At 43.9% G+C, this 19,010-nt stretch overlaps 1 protein-coding gene across 2 annotated transcripts in view; it reads right to left on the reverse strand.

Annotated features, from left to right (window-relative positions):
• The window catches only part of LOC139275038 (rho GTPase-activating protein 42-like), a 608,898-nt gene that overhangs the window by 80,108 nt on the left and 509,780 nt on the right, over positions 1-19,010 (reverse strand). For both annotated transcript variants that reach the window (XM_070891940.1, XM_070891941.1), the window contains exons 15-16: positions 16,023-16,107; positions 8,571-8,629 (exon numbers count right to left, since the gene is read on the reverse strand). In XM_070891940.1, coding sequence (XP_070748041.1) covers positions 8,571-8,629; positions 16,023-16,107 — 144 coding nt within the window. The remainder of the gene's footprint in view (positions 1-8,570; positions 8,630-16,022; positions 16,108-19,010) is intronic.

The raw sequence follows: 19,010 nt of genomic DNA on the forward strand, positions 1-19,010 counted from the left end.
ACCTATCTAAATCTCTTTGCAGCCTCTGTGTCTTCTAGACAACCCGCTTTCCCACTAATCTTTGTGTCATCTGCAAATGTTGTTACACTACACTCTGTCCCCTCTTCCAGGTCATCTATGTATATTGTAAACAGTTGTGGTCCCAGCACCGATCCCTGTGACACACCACTTACCACCGATTTCCAACCCGAAAAGGACCCATTTATCCCGACTCTCTGCTTTCTGTTAGTCAGCCAATTCTCGATCCATGCTAATATATTTCCACTGACTCCACGTACTTTTATCTTCTGCAGTAACCTTTTGTGTGGCACCTTATCGAATGCCTTTTGGAAATCTAAATACACCACATCCATCGGTACACCTCTATCCACCATGCTCGTTATATTCTCAAAGAATTCCAGTAAATTAGTTAAACATGATTTCCCTTTCATGAATCCATGTTGCGTCTGCTTGATTGCACTATTTCTATCTAGATGTCCCGCTATTTCTTCCTTAATGATAGCTTCAAGCATTTTCCCCACTATAGATGTTAAACAAACCAGCCTATAGTTACCTGCCTTTTGTCTGCCCCATTTTTTAAACAGAGGCATTACATTAGCTGCTTTCCAATCCGCTGGTACCTCCCCAGAGTCCAGAGAATTTTGGTAGATTATAACGAATGCATCTGCTATAACTTCCGCCATCTCTTTTAATACCCTGGGATGCATTTCATCAGGACCAGGGGACTTGTCTACCTTGAGTCCCATTAGCCTGTCCAGCACTACCCCCCGAGTGATAATGATTATCTCAAGGTCCTCCCTTCCCACATTCCCATGACCAGCAATTTTTGGCATGGTTTTTGTGTCTTCTACTGTGAAGACCGAAGCAAAATAATTGTTTAAGGTCTCAGCCATTTCCATATTTCCCATTATTAAATCCCCCTTCTCATCTTCTAAGGGACCAACATTTACTTTAGTCACTCTCTTCCGGTTTATATATCGGTAAAAGTTTTTACTATCTGTTTTTATGTTTTGCGCAAGTTTACTTTCGTAATCTATCTTTCCTTTCTTTATTGCTTTCTTTGTCATTCTTTGCTGTCGTTTAACATTTTCCCAATCTTCTAGTTTCCCACTAACCTTGGCCACAGTAATTGGTTTTTAATTTGATACTCTCCATTATTTCCTTGGTTATCCACGGCTGGTTATCCCTTCTCTTACCGCCCTTCTTTTTCACTGGAATATATGTTTGTTGAGCACTATTAAAGAGTTCCTTAAAAGTCCTCCACCGTTCCTCAATTGTAGCACCGTTTAGTCTGTGTTTCCAGTCTACTTTAGCCAACTCTGCCCTTATCCCAATTTAGTCGCCTTTGTTTAAGCATAGTATGCTCGGTTGAGACACTACTTCCTCACCCTCAATCTGCATTACAAATTCAACCATACTGTGATCACTCATTCCGAGAGGATCTTTTACTAGGAAATCGTTTATTATTCCTGTCTCATTACATAGGACCAGATCTAAGATAGCTTGTTCCCTTGTAGGTTCTGTAACATACTGTTCTAAGAAACAATCCCGTATGCATTCTATGAATTCCTCCTCAAGGCTACCCCGTGCGATTTGAGTTGACCAATCGATATGTAGGTTAAAATCCCCCATGATTACTGCCGTTCCTTTTTCACATGCCTCCATTATTCCCTTGATTATTGCCCGCCCCACCGTGAAGTTATTATTTGGGGGCCTATAAACTACATCCACCAGTGACTTTTTCCCCTTACTATCTCTAATCTCCATCCACAATAATTCAACATTTTGTTCATTAGAGCCAATATCGTCTCTCACAACTGCCCTGATATCATCCTTTATTAACAGAGCTACCCCACCTCCTTTCCCTTCTTGTCTATCTTTCCGAATTGTCAGATACCCCTGTATGTTTAATTCCCAGTCTTGGCCCCCTGCAACCATGTTTCTGTAATGGCCACCAAATCATACTCATTTGTCATGATTTGTGCCGTCAACTCATTTACTTTATTTCGAATGCTGGGTGCGTTTAGGTAGAGTGTTTTAATACTAGTTTTTAAACTATGATTTTTAGTTTTGACCCCTCCTGCAGCCCCTTTATATTCATACATATTGTCCCTTCCTATCACCTTGTGGTTTACACTTACGCCAGTGCTACTCTGCTCTGTTGCCTCCTGCCTTTTGCATTCTTTCTTGGGGTCCTGTTCATCTGAGCTCTCACCCACTCTAACTAGCTCACTCTAACCTCTCCTGGGTTCCGAATACTCCTTGCATTGAGACTACTCCCCAACAGCACTAGCAAACACTCCCCCAAGGACATTGGTTCCGGTCCTGCCCAGGTGCAGACCGTCCGGTTTGTACTGGTCCCACCTCCCCCAGAACCGGTTCCAATGCCCCAGGAATTTGAATCCCTCCCTGCTGCACCACTGCTCAAGCCACGTATTCATCTGAGCTATCCTGCGATTCCTACTCTGACTAGCTCGTGGCACTGGTAGCAATCCCGAGATTACTACTTTTGAGGTCCAACGTTTTAATTTAGCTCCTAGCTCCTTAAATTAATCTCGTAGGACCTCATCCCTTTTTTTACCTAAATCGTTGGTACCAATGTGCACCACGACAACTGGCTGTTCACCCTCCCTTTTCAGAATGTGCTGCACCCGCTCCGAGACATGCTTGACCCTTGCACCAGGGAGGCAATATACCATCCTGGAGTCTCGGTTGGGGCCGCAGAAATGCCTATCTATTCCCCTTATCATTGAATCCCCTATCACTATCGCTCTCTCACTCGTTTTCCTGCCCTCCTATGCAGCACAGCCAGCCACGGTGCCATGAACTTGGCTGCTGCTGCCCTCCCCCGATGAGTCATCCCCCTCAACAGTACTCAAAGCGGTGTATCTGTTTTGCAGGGGGATGACCGCAGGGGACCCCTGCACTACTTTCCTTGCACTGCTCTTCCTGCTGGTCTTCCATTCTCTATCTGGCTGTGGACCCTTCTCCTGCGGTAAGATCAACTTGCTACACGTGCTACTCACGTCATTCTCAGCATTGTGGATGCTCCAGAGTAAATCCATCCTCAGCTCCAATTCCGCAACACGGAACGTCAGGAGCTGGAGGTGGATACACTTCCCGCACACGTAGTCGTCAGGGACACCGGAAGTGTCCCTGAGTTCGCACATGGTACAGCTGGATCATATCACGTGACCGAGCTCTCCTGCCACAAGTCAGGTAACTCATGAACATCTTTGTCAAATAAATGAGACTATCCATGCAGTTGATGCTGCTGTTTCTCCTTCTCCACTAAGCTAACCCTGCCACACTCTCCCCTTGCACTAGCTTTGCAACCGTGTGTCCCTCTAGTTTATCTCCCACTTTCCCTTATGCCCATTCCAAGGTTACTTATGGCCTTGACACATATCTCCTGTACCCTTGGTTCTATTCTCACTAAACTGGAGAACCTCCAATTTCCCTTCCAGGTCCACATACTAGCTGACATTGTAATTGGTTCCCATTCAAGAACTATCCCATTCCCTTTCAAAACTACGATGTCACGCTCTCCCCTAAGTTCCACCCTTGGGCTCTCTGTCCCTGCAAACAAAAAGCCGTATCTTCAAACTCCCTTTCCTCCCCAAAGTCCTTGAACATTTTGTCACCTCCTATATCTGTCCCCATACTTCCCTCAACTCCCTGTTTGAATCTCTCCAATCAGGTTTTCGCCTCTCCCACAGTACTGAAACAGCCCTACCAAAATCACAAATCATATCCTTTGTAACTGTGGCTATGGTGCATTATTCCTCCTCATTCTCTCTGCAACCTTTTACATGGTTGACCATATCATGTTCCTTTAATTCTATGCTGTAAGGGGAAAATGGGAAGGCTTCTCCTCCCACGGGCCCCCTGATATAGAGGGTCGACGCTCACCCTAACCCGCGTAACAGCCCCCGGAGTTAGCAGACAGAGACGAATGGCAAGGTATAACGATCTTTTATTACGAACGTCCGGGAACACATCTCATCACAGCTGCCTGTGAGTGGAGATGCTCTCGGAACAGCAAAATCATACAACTTTTATACATTTCAAAAACCCCTCCGTTCCCTGGTAAGAACGCCCTAGATCTCTAATTGGACTACCTTGTCAGTGCTACTTCTTTAATTGGACTACCTTATTAGTGCTACTTTGGATTGACAGGCCAAGACCCTCCTGACCAACTTAGACCGTGACTAGAATGACTTCATTCGGTCAGAATTTGTTGATTCTCCTTGGTGCCTGTGAGTCTGCCTCGAGCCTCTTCGCAAGGTCTTATCAATATCTGTTTACGTTTTCACATCGTATCCTGTCGGAATATTATTGAATTGATAACTTCTGGAGCCTTGGTACAAAGTCCAAGAGATGCCTTTTACCTCCTTCTGGGTCGGTGCAGGAACCAGCACTTTAACCCTTGTTCCGCTGGTACCCCTAATGCCAAATTTCTCTTACATATGCATTTTTATTTTTGCCAATAATCTCTTCTGTGGTACCTTATCAAATGCTTTCTGGAAGTCCATGCTAGTGACCTCAAAAAATTCAACTAGGTTAGTCATAAGAACATAAGAACATAAGAACATAAGAATTAGGAACAGGAGTAGGCCATCTAGCCCCTCGAGCCTGTTTCGCCATTCAACAAGATCATGGCTGATCTGGCCGTGGACTCAGCTCCACTTACCCGCCCGCTCCCCATAACTCTTAATTCCCTTATTGGTTAAAAATCTATCTATCTGTGATTTGAATACATTCAATGAGCTAGCCTCAACTGCTTCCTTGAGCAGAGAATTCCACAGATTAACAACCCTCTGGGAGAAGAAATTCCTTCTCAACTTGGTTTTAAATTGACTCCCCCGTATTTTGAGGCTGTGCCCCCTAGTTCTAGTCTCCCCAACCAGTGGAAACAACCTCTCTGCCTCTATCTTGTCTATCCCTTTCATTATTTTAAATGTTTCTATAAGATCACCCGTCATCCTTCTGAACTCCAACGAGTAAAGACCCAGTCTACTCAATCTATCATCATAAGGTAATCAGACATGACCTACCCTTCACAAAGCTATGCTGACTCTCTGAGAACTTGGGCAAGTATGAGCTGATCAGTCAGTCACTCTGTCTCCGATGAGAGATTTCACATACCATCCCCTCAACCGACAGTGAACTGACAATCCTGTAGTCACCTGGTTCCTCCCATCCGAAAGAATGTAAAATTTTCCCACTGCCTTACTTATCCTTTCTGCAAGGACAATTTGATAAAAATTGAAGGCTAATTGTTTGACTGATTGCTATGATTAGTCAACAACTCCTTTATCATTGTATCATGTAACTAACTTGATGGTAATTGGTGAACTAGATAGATCTTGGTCTTTTATCATTCAGCAATTCCTATGTTCCTATGACACGGGTGCCTCTCCAGTTTAGGTGAAGGCCATCCCATCTGTACATCCTTCCCTGGCCCCAAAACTGGTCCGAGTATCTTAGGAATCTGAAACCCTCCCTTCTACACCATCCTTCCTGCCAGGCCCATGTCAACATTTAAGAATAAGTGAGATAGTTGGCTGAAGGAAAGGGGAATAAAGTACTATAGGAACAGAGCGGTCACATGGACCAAACAGCCCGTTTCCCTGTTGTAATTTATGCATAATTTATTTTTCTCAATGTGTTGACCCTCACCATTGTAACAGCAGCTGTAGCCAGCAATCACTCAGATTTAAGGACTGTGGAAGATGTGGGGAATATTCATCTGCCAGTCGTGTTCAAACTGAACCTCTGAACGATTGCGATCACCTAACAGTAGGCTGGCACTACAAAGGAGTTGATTGGGCTGCCTTCAGGCTGCACCTAGCAGAGAACATTACCCACCTGATCTGTGCAATCCCGACGACCTAGAGCTGACCACTTTGAAAATAACGGATGTAATGAAAGGAGCAAAATAAGCAACATTACCAGCAATACCAGTAAGGGGGGGATCCTCATGATTAGGTGGTTGTTATATCCCAACACATCACTAGACTGTTTGGGTTTTTCAAAAAAACAGACTGAGGAGAGGCTTCATTAAAATGTAGCCCAGGGAGACAAAAACATCAATTAACTGCAAATTAAAATCCAGCAACTCCTCAAAGCCAATGCCGAAAAGCAATGGGACATTTTCTGTCAAAAGGTTGAGCAAATGCAAGATCTGAAACAATTTTAGTATCGGATCCAAAGATCACCTCTTCACTGTACATATCAAACCAAACCATAAGGAATTCAACAATAGCTGGGAAAAGGAAAAAGATTATTACATCCATACACAACCAGAACTTTTCCAACTTCAGAAAACTATTCCTATAACTAACAATAGCAATGCATAAGTTGTCTGCCATGTTTGCCTAGATTACAAGATTGACTAACATTTAAAAATATTTAATTGGCTGTGAAGCACTTTAGGACACTTTGAGGACATGAAAGGTACTATTTAAATGCAAGTTCTTTCTTTAACTGCTGTGGCCCACCAAATCACTGTTGTTGAACTCTGGTTGAAGCTAAGGAGCATGCAAGAGAAAGCCTCAGGAGAGGATGGCATCACTAAACCTATGCTCAATATGGCAACAAGCAAGATGATGATGAGATAGTCACAAAGTAGTTTGTACTGAGCTACGTCCTGAGATACTACAAATCAGCTGCGGTTACAGAACAAGGGGTCATAGATATAAGATTAATATAAGAGATTCAGAACAGAGAGCTGTTCGATATCCTGGATAGATGCATGTTGGACATCTTGGGGAGTTAAAGTTTAATAGTTGAACTGCTTTGTATCTTAAAGCAACAGGCTTTCCGCTATAAACAGGATGGCATTGAAGTGTGGTGAGGAGAAGGCATTGCTTGTTTTCAGAAATGTAAAGTGCTTGTGTAAAGGAGTAAGTGTTAGTAATGACATCACCCATGAATGGTTAATGTTCAGTTTTAGGGTAATAAACATGGGAAGTAGGTATCCATTAGATGCAGATAATAATTGGTCAAAGGTGCTAGAAAATGTTACATCAGGAAGTCTCGTGTTGGGGAAATGGTTTGGAAATGAACAATTGCAAACTGTTTTCATAGTCTATTTTCAGAGGATTTGGGAAATAGGTCATAGACATTTCCCTTTGATGTAGCAAAATATGATATATAAAGGAGCATGGTTTTCAACAGTGTCTCAGAATGTACTCGAAAGATACAGAAACCAGCAAAGTCACTCTCTGTACACAGTTAAAGGCCGATCACCTTTCTGTGTATCAATAAAGTCTGTTCCGTATACGCCACTAAGAAGTCTCATGCTTACTCAAAATGTGTTGTTGTGAGCCAGAGGAGAAATGAGGTTGCTTAATAAGAGTAAGAGAAACTTCTTCAGACAGAGAGTTGTGAGTCTACAATTCACTTCTCGGGTTAATGATTGAGACAGAAACTATGCCAATGTTCAAGATTAGATTGGTCAGGTGGATGAAAGAAAAGGAGTTGAAAGGATATGGGAACAGGGTGCAGCAATGTGGTTAGAGCTATTTGCTCATGTGGAGGGAAAATATCAACATGGACTGATTGGGCCGAATGGCATGTTTCTGTGTTGTAGTTTGTATGCTTTTATATGATCCACAAACCAGGCAAAGACTCTGGTGACTCCAGCAACTACTGGTCTGTTAGCCTGCTGAACTGCCTAGGAAAGCTGCTAAAAAAAAGTGTCATCATCTGCTGCCTCCAACATCACCATGAGGGCATGTAAATAAAGCCCATGTTTGTCAACCGTCTCTAAAAAAGAGTCCACGGGGCCGAAATTGCCTTCTCTTTAAGGTCCATTATAATTGGGTGGTAAGGTCTTTCCGAATAGGGGCAGGCGGATGGGCCAGTCCATCCAAAATTGCCTCCAGGCCGGCGGCAGCGGAAGCGGGTTTCCGATCCGCCCGGCGTTCCATCCCGTCGGACACACGCCGACCCCTTTCCGCCCCGTGAGGGAAATTGCCCCTAGGTCATCAGTCGATGCCCCCGACAGCTTTTCCCAGAGGGAAGCTGCCAGTGGCTGGGCGGCATGTCCGCCATGAAGGGGAGGGCGTTCTGCCGTGACCGCTATTTATTTTAATTATCGACCGATTCTGAAGTTGGCCCGACAATGGCTGTCACTGGTTCGGCCGGGCTGGCAATAGGCAGCCTGGCACCCTCTCTTGGGCCCGGCTGAAGCCCTCCCTGATGGCCCAGTTGGCACCATTAAAGTGGCTGCAGAGCTTGCAGCGGTCCTCCCCTTTAACTGAAGGGGAGGGACGTTGCTACGCGGCACGTCAGCACAGCGCTGATGACACCATCTGCCTTCCGCCCTGCTCCCGACACATTTCCATCCCTCAGCCGCCCCAAACACCACCACAACAAATTTCAAAAGTTTAAGAGGCCAAAATCCCTCTATTCTCCATCCCAAGGTTTTGGGCAGAGAATATTCATTTAATTCAAATTATCCGCCACATTTGGGTCGGAGGGCAATTTCTAGCCCCACTACTTTTAACCTTGTGCACAAAGAAATATCGAATCTTCATTTAAAGTTCATAATAACTACTCACTGACAGCTGCAATTAAATCCTTATGAAGTTTGTAAGTCATCAATGGCTCTACAAGACATCTAGGATAGGAAAAAAAATCTCAGTTAGGCTTCAGACATTTTGACTGTCTGCAATATACAACTTTAACAGTTCTTTGCAATTTGATAACTAAGCACGAATAACAAAATAAACCTAAACCAGATGTACCACTAGTTATAGCTGCAAAACAACTCCGTTTTCAAAAATTCGAATAATCCCTTTGAGTGGCAAAAAGTATATTGCATTTGAAAAAGTCCAATGAGTAACCTTTGTGTATTTCTATAGAATGATACCAAGATAATATTGGAAAACAAAGGCAGAAATTTCTGCCAAGTACATTCAACCTCCAGTTAATTTTTTTAAACCCTAATTTTAAGCCAAGCACAGCTGGTCACAGCAGAACTAAAAACAATGGCCCCAAGTTTCCACATGATATGCTCCTGATTTTTAGGAGCAACTGGTGTAGAACGGAGTATCTTAGAAATCGGAATTCTCGTCATTTAGTTTGCTCCAGTTCTAGTCAGTTAGAACAGTTTCACTTTGGAACAGAATTTTTTTTCCAAAAGGGGCGTGTCCGGCCACTTATGCCTGTTTTCAAAGTTTCGTCAGTGAAAACTTACTCCAAACTAACTTAGAATGGAGTAAGTGAAGATTTTTGTACGCTCGAAAAAACCTTGTCTACACTTTAGAAAATCAGGCGTAAGTTACAAATCAGGCGTAGGGAATGGTGGGGGGGGGGGGGTGGGTTAAAGGGAAGTTTACAAACATTAAACACTTCAGTTTTACAAATAAAGAGCCATCATCAATAACAAATGATAAATACATCAATAAATCAACCAATAAATCAATCAAAAAAAATTAATAAGAAATAATTTTTTTTTAAATCAATAAATAAAACATTTTCTACTTACCGACTGCAGCACCGGGAGCCCTCCAACAGCGTGCTGGGATGCCCCCCCCCAATGTGTCTCTGTCAGTGTCTCTATCTCTCTGTCTGTCTGTGTGTGTCTCTCATTCTCTGTCTGTCAGTGTCTGTGTTTCTGACAGCGAGGGGAGGGAGAGGAGGGGGGTAGAGGGAGAGAGGGGGAGAGCAGAGGGAGGGAAGAGGGAGAAGGGGGAGGGATGGGGGAGAAGGGGGAGGGGGGGAGAAGGGGATAAAGGGGAGAAGGGGAGAAAGGAGATGGGGGGAAGGAGATGGGGGGGGAAGGAGATAGGGGGAGGAAGGAGATTTGGAGGGGGAAGGAGATTAGGGGGGGAGGAGATTGGGGGGGAAGGAGATTGGGGAGAGGGAGGAATGATGATTGGGGAGGGGGGGGAAAGGAGATTGGGGGGGGGGAAAGGAGAAGGGGGAGGGAGACTGAATGGGCCGGGCCCGAGACTTCGGGCAGGGCCCGTCCCCAGCACCAGATTTACAGGTAGGTGGCGTTGGGTCGGGTCAGGGGGAGCGCGGGTCGGGGGGGTGGTGGGACGGAGGTCGGTTCGGTTTGGGTCGGGGGGGGAGGGAGGGAGAGGGAGGTCAGGTCGGGGGGAGGGAGGTCAGGTCGGATCCAGTCCAGGGGCGGGGCGGGGGGGAGCGGGAGTCGGGTCGGTGTCGGTGTCAGATCCGGAGGCGGGGGGGGGGGGGAAAGCGGGAGTCGGGTCGGGTCCAGTCTGGGGGGTCGGGTCGGGTGGCGGGCGGGGGGGGGGGGGGGGGGGAGCGAGAGTCGAGTCGGGTCGAGAGGAAGCAGGAGCTGGGCGTGGGAGGCAGCCTGATCCACGCAGCCCCAGTGAGGCCATTCGGCCAGGGCTAGGGGCTGCGTGCTTCGGCCCCTCCCACACAGTTTTGGGCGCCTGGAGCCACTGCACGTGTGCCCACTGTGGCGCGCATGTGCAGAGGTCCCGGCACTGTTTTCAGCGCAGGGATCTGGCTCCGCCCCCTACAGCTCGTGCTGCGTGCACCGAGGGCCAGAGGACCTGCAGGGAGGTGGAGAATCTGGAGGTTTTTTTTAGGCGCACTTTGTGGCGTGAAAAACGGGCGTCCAGGTCGGGACTGCGCCGTTCTAGGCGCGGCTCGAAACTTGGGCCCAGGATTTCAGGTTACAAACATGATTTACATAACCCAACAAGATTATTTTCTTGGTGGAAATGGAGAAAAGACCAATTTATCATTGGAAACATCTCTGCCAATTATAGCATAATCCACACTGTGATATGCGTGCGCATTAGGTTCATGCAGCAGACCTGGTCTCCAGTCATCTTGATTAATTCTTGCCACTGGACCAAGACCTAGCTCTGTCAAGCCCGTGTGGTGGCTGGTGTGCAATGGCCACCACACGTTAAAAAATCCACACACAGGCATCTTCCGCTCTTCAACATGTAGTTCGGGACCTGGAATATTAGGTCCTTCATTGAAACACCTGTGAACTCATCCCTTTTTGGTATGGAAGCAAGTCATCCTCGATACGAGGGACCGCCTAAGAAGGAGGGAAGAATCCAAAATGAAGGGAAATGCTTTGATGTTCTATTGATTTGCTCTTTTATTAACTATTCTGCCTGTAGCCTGGCAGCTGGCACTGAAAGAAACTGGAAATCTGGCAATAATCCATTTTACCACTGCCAGCTAGTTCGGAATAATAGTTAGCATGCCCGTTTTGTTCCTATCCACCACAAATAGGAAAATATGTACTCCTTGGGCCCAAAGTTCCACATTGCCTTTTTTTAGTGCTATTTAAAATTAACAGCCGATTTTTATAAGCCGAATTAGTGCTCAAAGAAAGTCCAAAGTTTCGCCATTTTTCTTTCTGAATTTGGCGCTTAACACCTTAACTTCTGTGGGTGGAGCTAATTGATAGCGCTGAAAAACTGAGGCCCATTCTCTGCACATGCCCAAGCATTTAGGTTTCCAGGGTAACGTGTAATTGTAGAGCTTTACTCTGCAGTTAACCTGTGCTGATTTATCTCGTGCCGGCCTGCTGAGATTTCCACCATTTTCTGTATTTATTCCAGATTCCAGCATCCAGTATTTTGCTTTTATATCCATGCTGTACCTACCCGGGGAGTGTTTTGATGCTGAAACTCCCTCTCCCAGCCGACGGTTTGCAAATGGCCCGCCACAGCTGCCCCTATCCCGGATCAAATGGCCCCCCATTGCTGCCCCTATCCCTGGCCAAATGGTCCCACGTTGCAGCTGCCCCATCCTTGGCCAAATGCCCACTGTTGCCACCCCTAGGCCTGGCCAAGTGATCCCTCACTGCCGCCCCACTCCTCGGCTTCTTTCGAAGCCAAGCGCCGAGCTCCTGTGTCCGGCCGAGGAAAAGATCCTGCCGGCCGGCACTCCGACCCTGTGTGCCTCGAGCCCGGTGATTGGAACTTCAACTCGCAATTAACTGCAATAAATAAAGTTTCTCTTTTCCCTCTGCACAAACATACATTTTTTATTAGTTTGGATATAATATAAGTCTTGTTCCTTCCCTCCAAAACCTATAAACTCAGCTCTGATAAACAAGATGGTGTCTGTAACGCCGATTTCTATCTGATTCCGACTTAGTAAGGTAAGGTTTTACAAAAAGGTTCCCAGCGTTGTTTTTTAAAAAATCCTTATTGGCGAAATTCGCAAAAATGGCGTTATGGGTGGGTTTGACCCCGAGTGATGTCATAAAAACGTTAACCGATAACAGACTATTTTTTTGTTCAGGACAATGTTAACATTGGCAAAACTTACAAAATTAAGTTGGCTCCAAAAAACACTGTTGGCTCAAAAAAAATGGAGCTAAATGGTGGCAAATTTTGGGGCCCTTATTCTTTAATAGAATGAACAGTGAAAGCTTGATAATTTCACTTCATTTCAATAGTGGAAACTGAAGACCACATGCTTTTTTCACCATCTCCTTTTCAGAATTACCATTGAACAAAGTAACATGGGATCAAACTAGACATTTTAGATTTGTGCTGTAAAAGTATCAGAGATCTTACCAAATTTGGGTTCGAACAAAGTAACAAAGAAGTAGAATGCAATGTTGTTTTCTTTTCCTTTTACCATAATATGGTAGAATTCTTTATTAAGATGGAGAGTGACAGTTAATTCAGAAACTAGGGTCCTGAACTTAAGGAAAGGTAACTTCGACAGTATGAGACGTGAATTGGCTGGAATAGACTGGCGAGTGATACTTAAAGGGTTGATGGTTGATAGGCAATGGCAGACATTTAAAGATCACATGGATGAAATTCAACAATTGTACATCCCTGTCTGGAGTAAAAATTAAATGGGGAAGGTGGCTCAACCTTGGCTAACAAGGGAAATTAAGGATAGTGTTAAATCTAAGGAAGAGGCATATAAATAGGCCAGAAAAAGCAGCAAACCTGAGGACTGGGAGAATTTTATAATACATCAGAGGAGGACAAAGGGTTTAATTGGGAGGGGGATAATAGAGTATGAGAGGAAGCTTGCTGGGAACATAAAAACTGACTGAAAAAGCTTTTATGTGAAGAGAAAAAGATTAGGGGAGACAAATGTAGGTCCCTTGCAGTCAGAGTCAGGTGAATTTATAATGGGGAACAAAAAAATGGCAGACCAGTTAAACAAATACTTCGGTTCTGTCTTCACGAAAGAAGACACAAATAACCTTCCAGAAATACTAGGGGACCAAGGGTCTAGTGAGAAGGAGAACTGAAGGAAATCCTTATTAGGCGGGAAATTGTGTTAGGGAAATTGATGGGATTGAAGGCCGATAAATCCCCGGTGCCTGTAGGTCTGCATCCCAGAGTACTTAAGGAAGTAGCCCTAGAAATAGTGGATGCATTGGTGATCATTTTCCCACAGTCTATCGACTCTGGATGGGTTCCTATGGACTGGAGGGTAGCTAACATAACAGCACTTTTTAAGAAAGGGGGGAGAAAAAAAACAGGTCATTATAGACCGGTTAGCCTGACATCAGTAGTGGGGAAAATGTTGGAATCAATTATTAAAGATGAAATAGCAGCGCATTTGGAAAGCAGTGACAGGATCGATCCAAGTCAACATGGATTTATGAAAGGGAAATCATGCTTGACAAATCTTCTAGAATATTTTAAGGATGTAACTGGTAGGGTGGACAAGAAAGAATCAGTGGGTGTGGTGTATTTGGACTTTCAAAAGGCTTTTGATAAGGTCCCATACGAGATTGGTGTGCAAAATTAAAGCATATGGTATTGGAGGTAGTGTACTGACGTGGATAGAGAACTGGTTGGCAGACTGGAAGCAGAGCGTCGGGATAAACAGGTCCTTTTCAGAATGGCAGGCAGTGACTAGTGGGGTGCCGCAGGGCTCAGTGCTGGGACCCCAGCTATTTACAATATGCATTAATGATTTAGATGAAGGAATTGAGTGTAATATCTCCAAGTTTGCAGATGACACTAAGCTGGGTGGCAGTGTGAGCTGTGAGGAGGACGCTAAGAGGCTGCAGGATGAATTGGACAGGTTAGGTGAGTGGACAAACGCATGGCAGATGCAGTATAATGTGGATAAATGTGAGGTTATCCACTTTGGTGCAAAAACACGAAGGCAGAATATTATCTGAATGGCAGCAGATTAGGAAAAAGGGAAGTGCAACGAGACCTGGGTGTCATGGTACATCAGTCATTGAAAGTTGGCATACAAGTACAGCAGGCGGTAAAGAAGGCAAATGGTATGTTGGCCTTCATAGCTAGGGGATTTGAGTATAGGAGCAGGGAGGTCTTACTGCAGTTGTACAGGGCCTTAGTGAGCCCTCACCTGGAATATTGTGTTCAGTTTTGGCCTCCTAATGTGAAGAAGGATGTTCTTGCTATTGAGGAAGTGCAGCGAAGATTCACCAGACTGATTCCTGGAATGGCAGGACTGACATGAGGAGAGACTGGATCGACTGGGCCTGTATTCACTGGAGTTTAGAAGGATGAGAGGGGATCTCATAGAAACATATAAAATTCTGACGGGACTGAACAGGTTAGATGTAGGAAGAATGTTCCCGATGTTGGGGAAGTCCAGAACCAGGGGACATAGGCTAAGTATAAGGGGTAAGCCATTGAGGACTGAGATGAGGAGAAACTTCTTCACTCAGTGAGTTGTTAACCTGTGGAATTCTCTACCGCAGAGAGTTGTTGATGCCAATTCATTGGATATATTCAAGAGGGAGTTAGATATGGCCCTTATGGCTAAAGGGATCAAAGGGGTATGGAGAGAAAGCAGGAAAGGGGTACCGAGGTGAATGATCAGCCATGATCTTATTGAATGGTGGTGCTGGCTCGAATGGCCGAATGGCCTACTCCTGCATTTATTTTCTATGTTTCTATGTTTCCACGTTTAAGAGTCTGAAACTGGTTGACAACATACCACTGGATCAAGAGAATCATTAGAAAAATGGTCTAGTAAATAGTATCACTCTGACTGATGAGTAGTTGCATTCAGGTACGTAGACGGTAACCTCGAAGCATGAAGTAGCACTCAGAATTTGATCAATCATAGTCGTAAACAACCTTTGTGGAATGCATCATGACTGATCAACTAAAGGCATTAAAGAAAACAGTTTTGAGCAGGGTGGAAGGTCATATTTTGTTATGTGGCTCAGTGTCAAATTTTGTTTGATATCACTCCTGTGAAAAGCCTTAGGACATTTCGCTACATTAAAGACGCTATGTAAATGCAAGTTGTTGTTCTGGTTCAGGGTTCAGAATAGTTCTTGAGACAGTTGGTTTAGTGTAGAAATGAATTGAAGAGTTTTGAGAGCATTGAGAGAGAAATGGAAAGCTCAGGAAATTGGGCAGTTATAAAATATTTTGAATACTTAGAGGAAATTCTCTGTTCATTGACTCCTCACAAGTCTGTTTAAAAAGTGTCATGTCATTATGAGTTCATACTAGGAAAAAAACTCTGAAATGTTTATGTATTCTGCCTCTGAAAGCCCTATATGATACTTACAAAATTAACAACATGGCATTACTTGGGAAGAATTGTGAACCCAAGACAATTTTTCCTTGGTGGTTTGATTCAGTTATATATCTAAACTCTATGCTGACATTGCAGTATAGTACTTAATAGTGCTTCATCATTGGAGGTGCAGTCTTTCAGATAATATGTTAAACTTAGGTTCTGTTTGCCGATTCAGGTAGATGTGAAAGATCACAACACCCTAAATGAAGAGGAGCAGGGAGTTCTCCTGGTGTCCTGGCCAACATTTCTCCCTCAACCAACACCAAAGAAAAGCAGATTAACTGGTTATTGATCTCACTGCTGTATGTGGACTTTTCTGTATATATTGGCTGGCAACCTTTGCTTACATAACAGCAGAGTTTTTTGGGATGTCATGAAGATGTGAAAAGGTACTCTATAAAAAAACCTTATTCATATTCAATAGAACTAGGATGCTTCAGAGTGAAACAAACATGCAAAATCAGGTTAGTAACGGTTTAGTTTTGATCTTGTTTTCCTCTATTATCCCGTACCTGAGATAGTTTTTTAGGCCACTTGTTATTGTCTTCATGTCCCATAATTCAGTGTCAAGGTCCATGTCAGGAGCTGCTTTAGGTGCTATTGAGAGAAACATGTATATATTAGGTTTAACATTTAGAATGAGTCAATTTTACAAAAGATATATTAATTAAATAAACAAGGTAAACATCACTTATATTCAGAGTCAACTAATTTGCAACATAAATCCTTTTCTAAAAATCAAGACTTTTACATAAAAAAGCTAACTGCTAGTAGTGAAGAATTTACAGGAGTACTGTAAATTATTTGAGCCATTCCTAGCGTATGGAATTTCCTCCAGTAAAATATTAAATGTAAAAACTTAATTAATCACAGGTTTTTAATCTTCCAATGGCTGTCCCGGTAGCAGAATGCACACAGCCACTGTGCAGTTCTCATGTTTACTTTCAGCATAGCAACGGTGCTTAAAAATGTTGCACAAGTTAGAAATGCCAGACCCAAATTAGAATCGACTGAAAAGGTTTTATTGCAAGAGTGGAAAATGTAAAGACAAGTGGCCTTGTTATACTGGAGGCAATAATTTGACACTAGTAATTGCTTGAGAGTGGTATGACCCAGCACCTTGGAGTTGAACAGCATTAATCTATGATCAGGCAGTAATGCATTTCTCTATAAACATAAGTGGGGTGCCGCAGGGATCAGTGCTGGGACCCCAACTATTTACAATCTATATTAACAACTTGGAACAAGGGACCGAGTGTAACATAGCCAAGTTTGCTAATGATACAAAGATGGGAGGAAAAGCAATGTGTGAGGAGGACACAAAAAAATCTGCAAAAGGTCTTAGACAGAATGGGCAAAAATTTGGCAGATGGAGTATAATGTTGGAAAGTCTGAGGTCATGCACTTTGGCAGAAAAAAATCAAAGGGCAAGTTATTATTTAAATGGAGAAAGACTGCAAAGTGCTGCAATACAGTGGGACCTGGAGGTACTTGTGCATGAAACACAAAAGGTTAGTATGCAGGTACAGCAAGTGATCAGGAATGTAAGAATACAAGTGTTTATTAATGATAACATTTATACATACACAGAATCAATGTAAAAGTGTAGATTATACAGAAAGGCTGCAGTGTTAAAACAAAATGGAAACTCACAGGCGTCCAGCATGACCTGTTTGTGTATTGTGTTAATTAGAAAGCAATTAACCTAATCAAGATATGGCTGGGCCAGTCCAACAGCCACATGTGTGAGGCGAGCCAATAAGGAACTGCCCTGGAACCAAGATCCAATCCTGGGGCTTTCTGAAGAACAATGGACTTAAGGAGTATAAGAACTCAGCCAAAGACTTTTTCACTCTCTCATCCTTCTCTGCTGGACACACGGCAAAACCTCCTGCTCAAAGACCAGCCGAGACAGCCAGCCAGAGGAAAGTGACGTATACCTTTTTATAAATCATTATTGTAACATTGTATCTGTTGCAACTAGTAGACGACTGCTGGTAAATGTGCATGTGTGTGTGTTTTAATAAACTGTTCCGAATTGTTTTAAAAGAATCAGTCTCACTGTCAATTTAATGCCAGAGATTTAGAAATCTAACAGGAAGGCCAATGGAATCTTGGCCTTTTATTACAAAAGGGATGGAGTATAAAAGCAGGGAAGTCTTGCTACAGGTGTACAGGGTATTGGTGAGGCCACACCTGGAATACTGTGTGCAGTTTTGGTTTCCACATTTACAAAAGGATATACTTACTTTGGAGGCAGTTCACTAGGTTGATTCCGGAGATGAGGGGGTTGACTTCTGAGGAAAGGTTGAGTAGGTTGGGCCCCTACTCATTGAAATTCAGAAGAATGAGAGGTGATCTTATCGAAATGTATAAGATTATGAGAGGGCTTGTCAAGAGAGGATGTTTCCACTGATAGGGGAGACTAGAACTAGAGGGCATAATCTTAGAATAAGGGGCCACCCATTTAAAATTGAGATGAGGAGAAATTTCTTCTCTCGGAGGGTTGTGGATCTGTGGAATTCGCTGCCTCAGAGAGCTGTGGAAGCTGGGACATTGAATAAATTTAAGACAGAAATAGACAGTTTCTTAAACGATAAAGAAATAAAGGGTTATGGAGAGCGGGCAGGGGGGACCCGAGTCCATGATTGGATCAGCATGATCATATTGAATGGCGGAGCAGGCTCGAGGGGCTGTATGGCCTACTCCTGCTCCTATTTCTTATGTTCTTATAAGAAACAGGAGCAGGAGTAGGCCACTTGGCCCCTAAGCCTGCTCCACCATTTAATAAGATCATGGCTGATCTGATCAGGGACTCAGCTCCACTTCCCTGCCCGCTCCCCATAACCCTTTATTCCCTTATCGCTCAAAAATGTGTCTATCTCTGCCTTAAATATATTCAATGACCCAGCCTCCACAGCTCTCTGAGCAGAATTCCAAAGATTTACAAGCTTCAGAGAAGAAATTCCTCCTCATTTCAGTTTTAAATGGGCGGCCCCTTATTCTGAGACTATGTCCCCTAGTTTTAGTTTCCCCTATGAGTGGAAATATCCACTCTGCATCCATCTTGTTGAGCCCCTTCATTAACATGTATGTTTCGATAAGGTCACCTCTCATTCTTCTGAACTCCAATGAGTATAGGTCCAACCTACTCAGCCTATCTTCATAAGTCAACCCCCTCATCTCCGGAATCAACCTTGTGTACCTTCTCTGAACAGCCTCCAATGTAAGTATATCCTTCCTTTAAATATGGAGACCAAACTGTACGCAGTACTCCAGGTGTGGCCTCATCAATACCCTGTACAGTTGTGGCAGGACTTTGCTGCTTTTATACTCTATCCCCCTTGCAATAAAGGCCAACATTCCATTTGCTTTCCTGATTATTTGCTGTACCTTAATACTAACCTTTTGTGTTTCACGCATAAGGACCCCCAGGTCCCTCTGTACTGCAGCACTTTGCAATATTTCTCCATTTAAATTATAATTTGCTTTTCTATGTT

Source organism: Pristiophorus japonicus, chromosome 10, assembly GCF_044704955.1.
Source record: "Pristiophorus japonicus isolate sPriJap1 chromosome 10, sPriJap1.hap1, whole genome shotgun sequence".
NCBI lineage: Eukaryota > Metazoa > Chordata > Chondrichthyes > Pristiophoridae > Pristiophorus > Pristiophorus japonicus.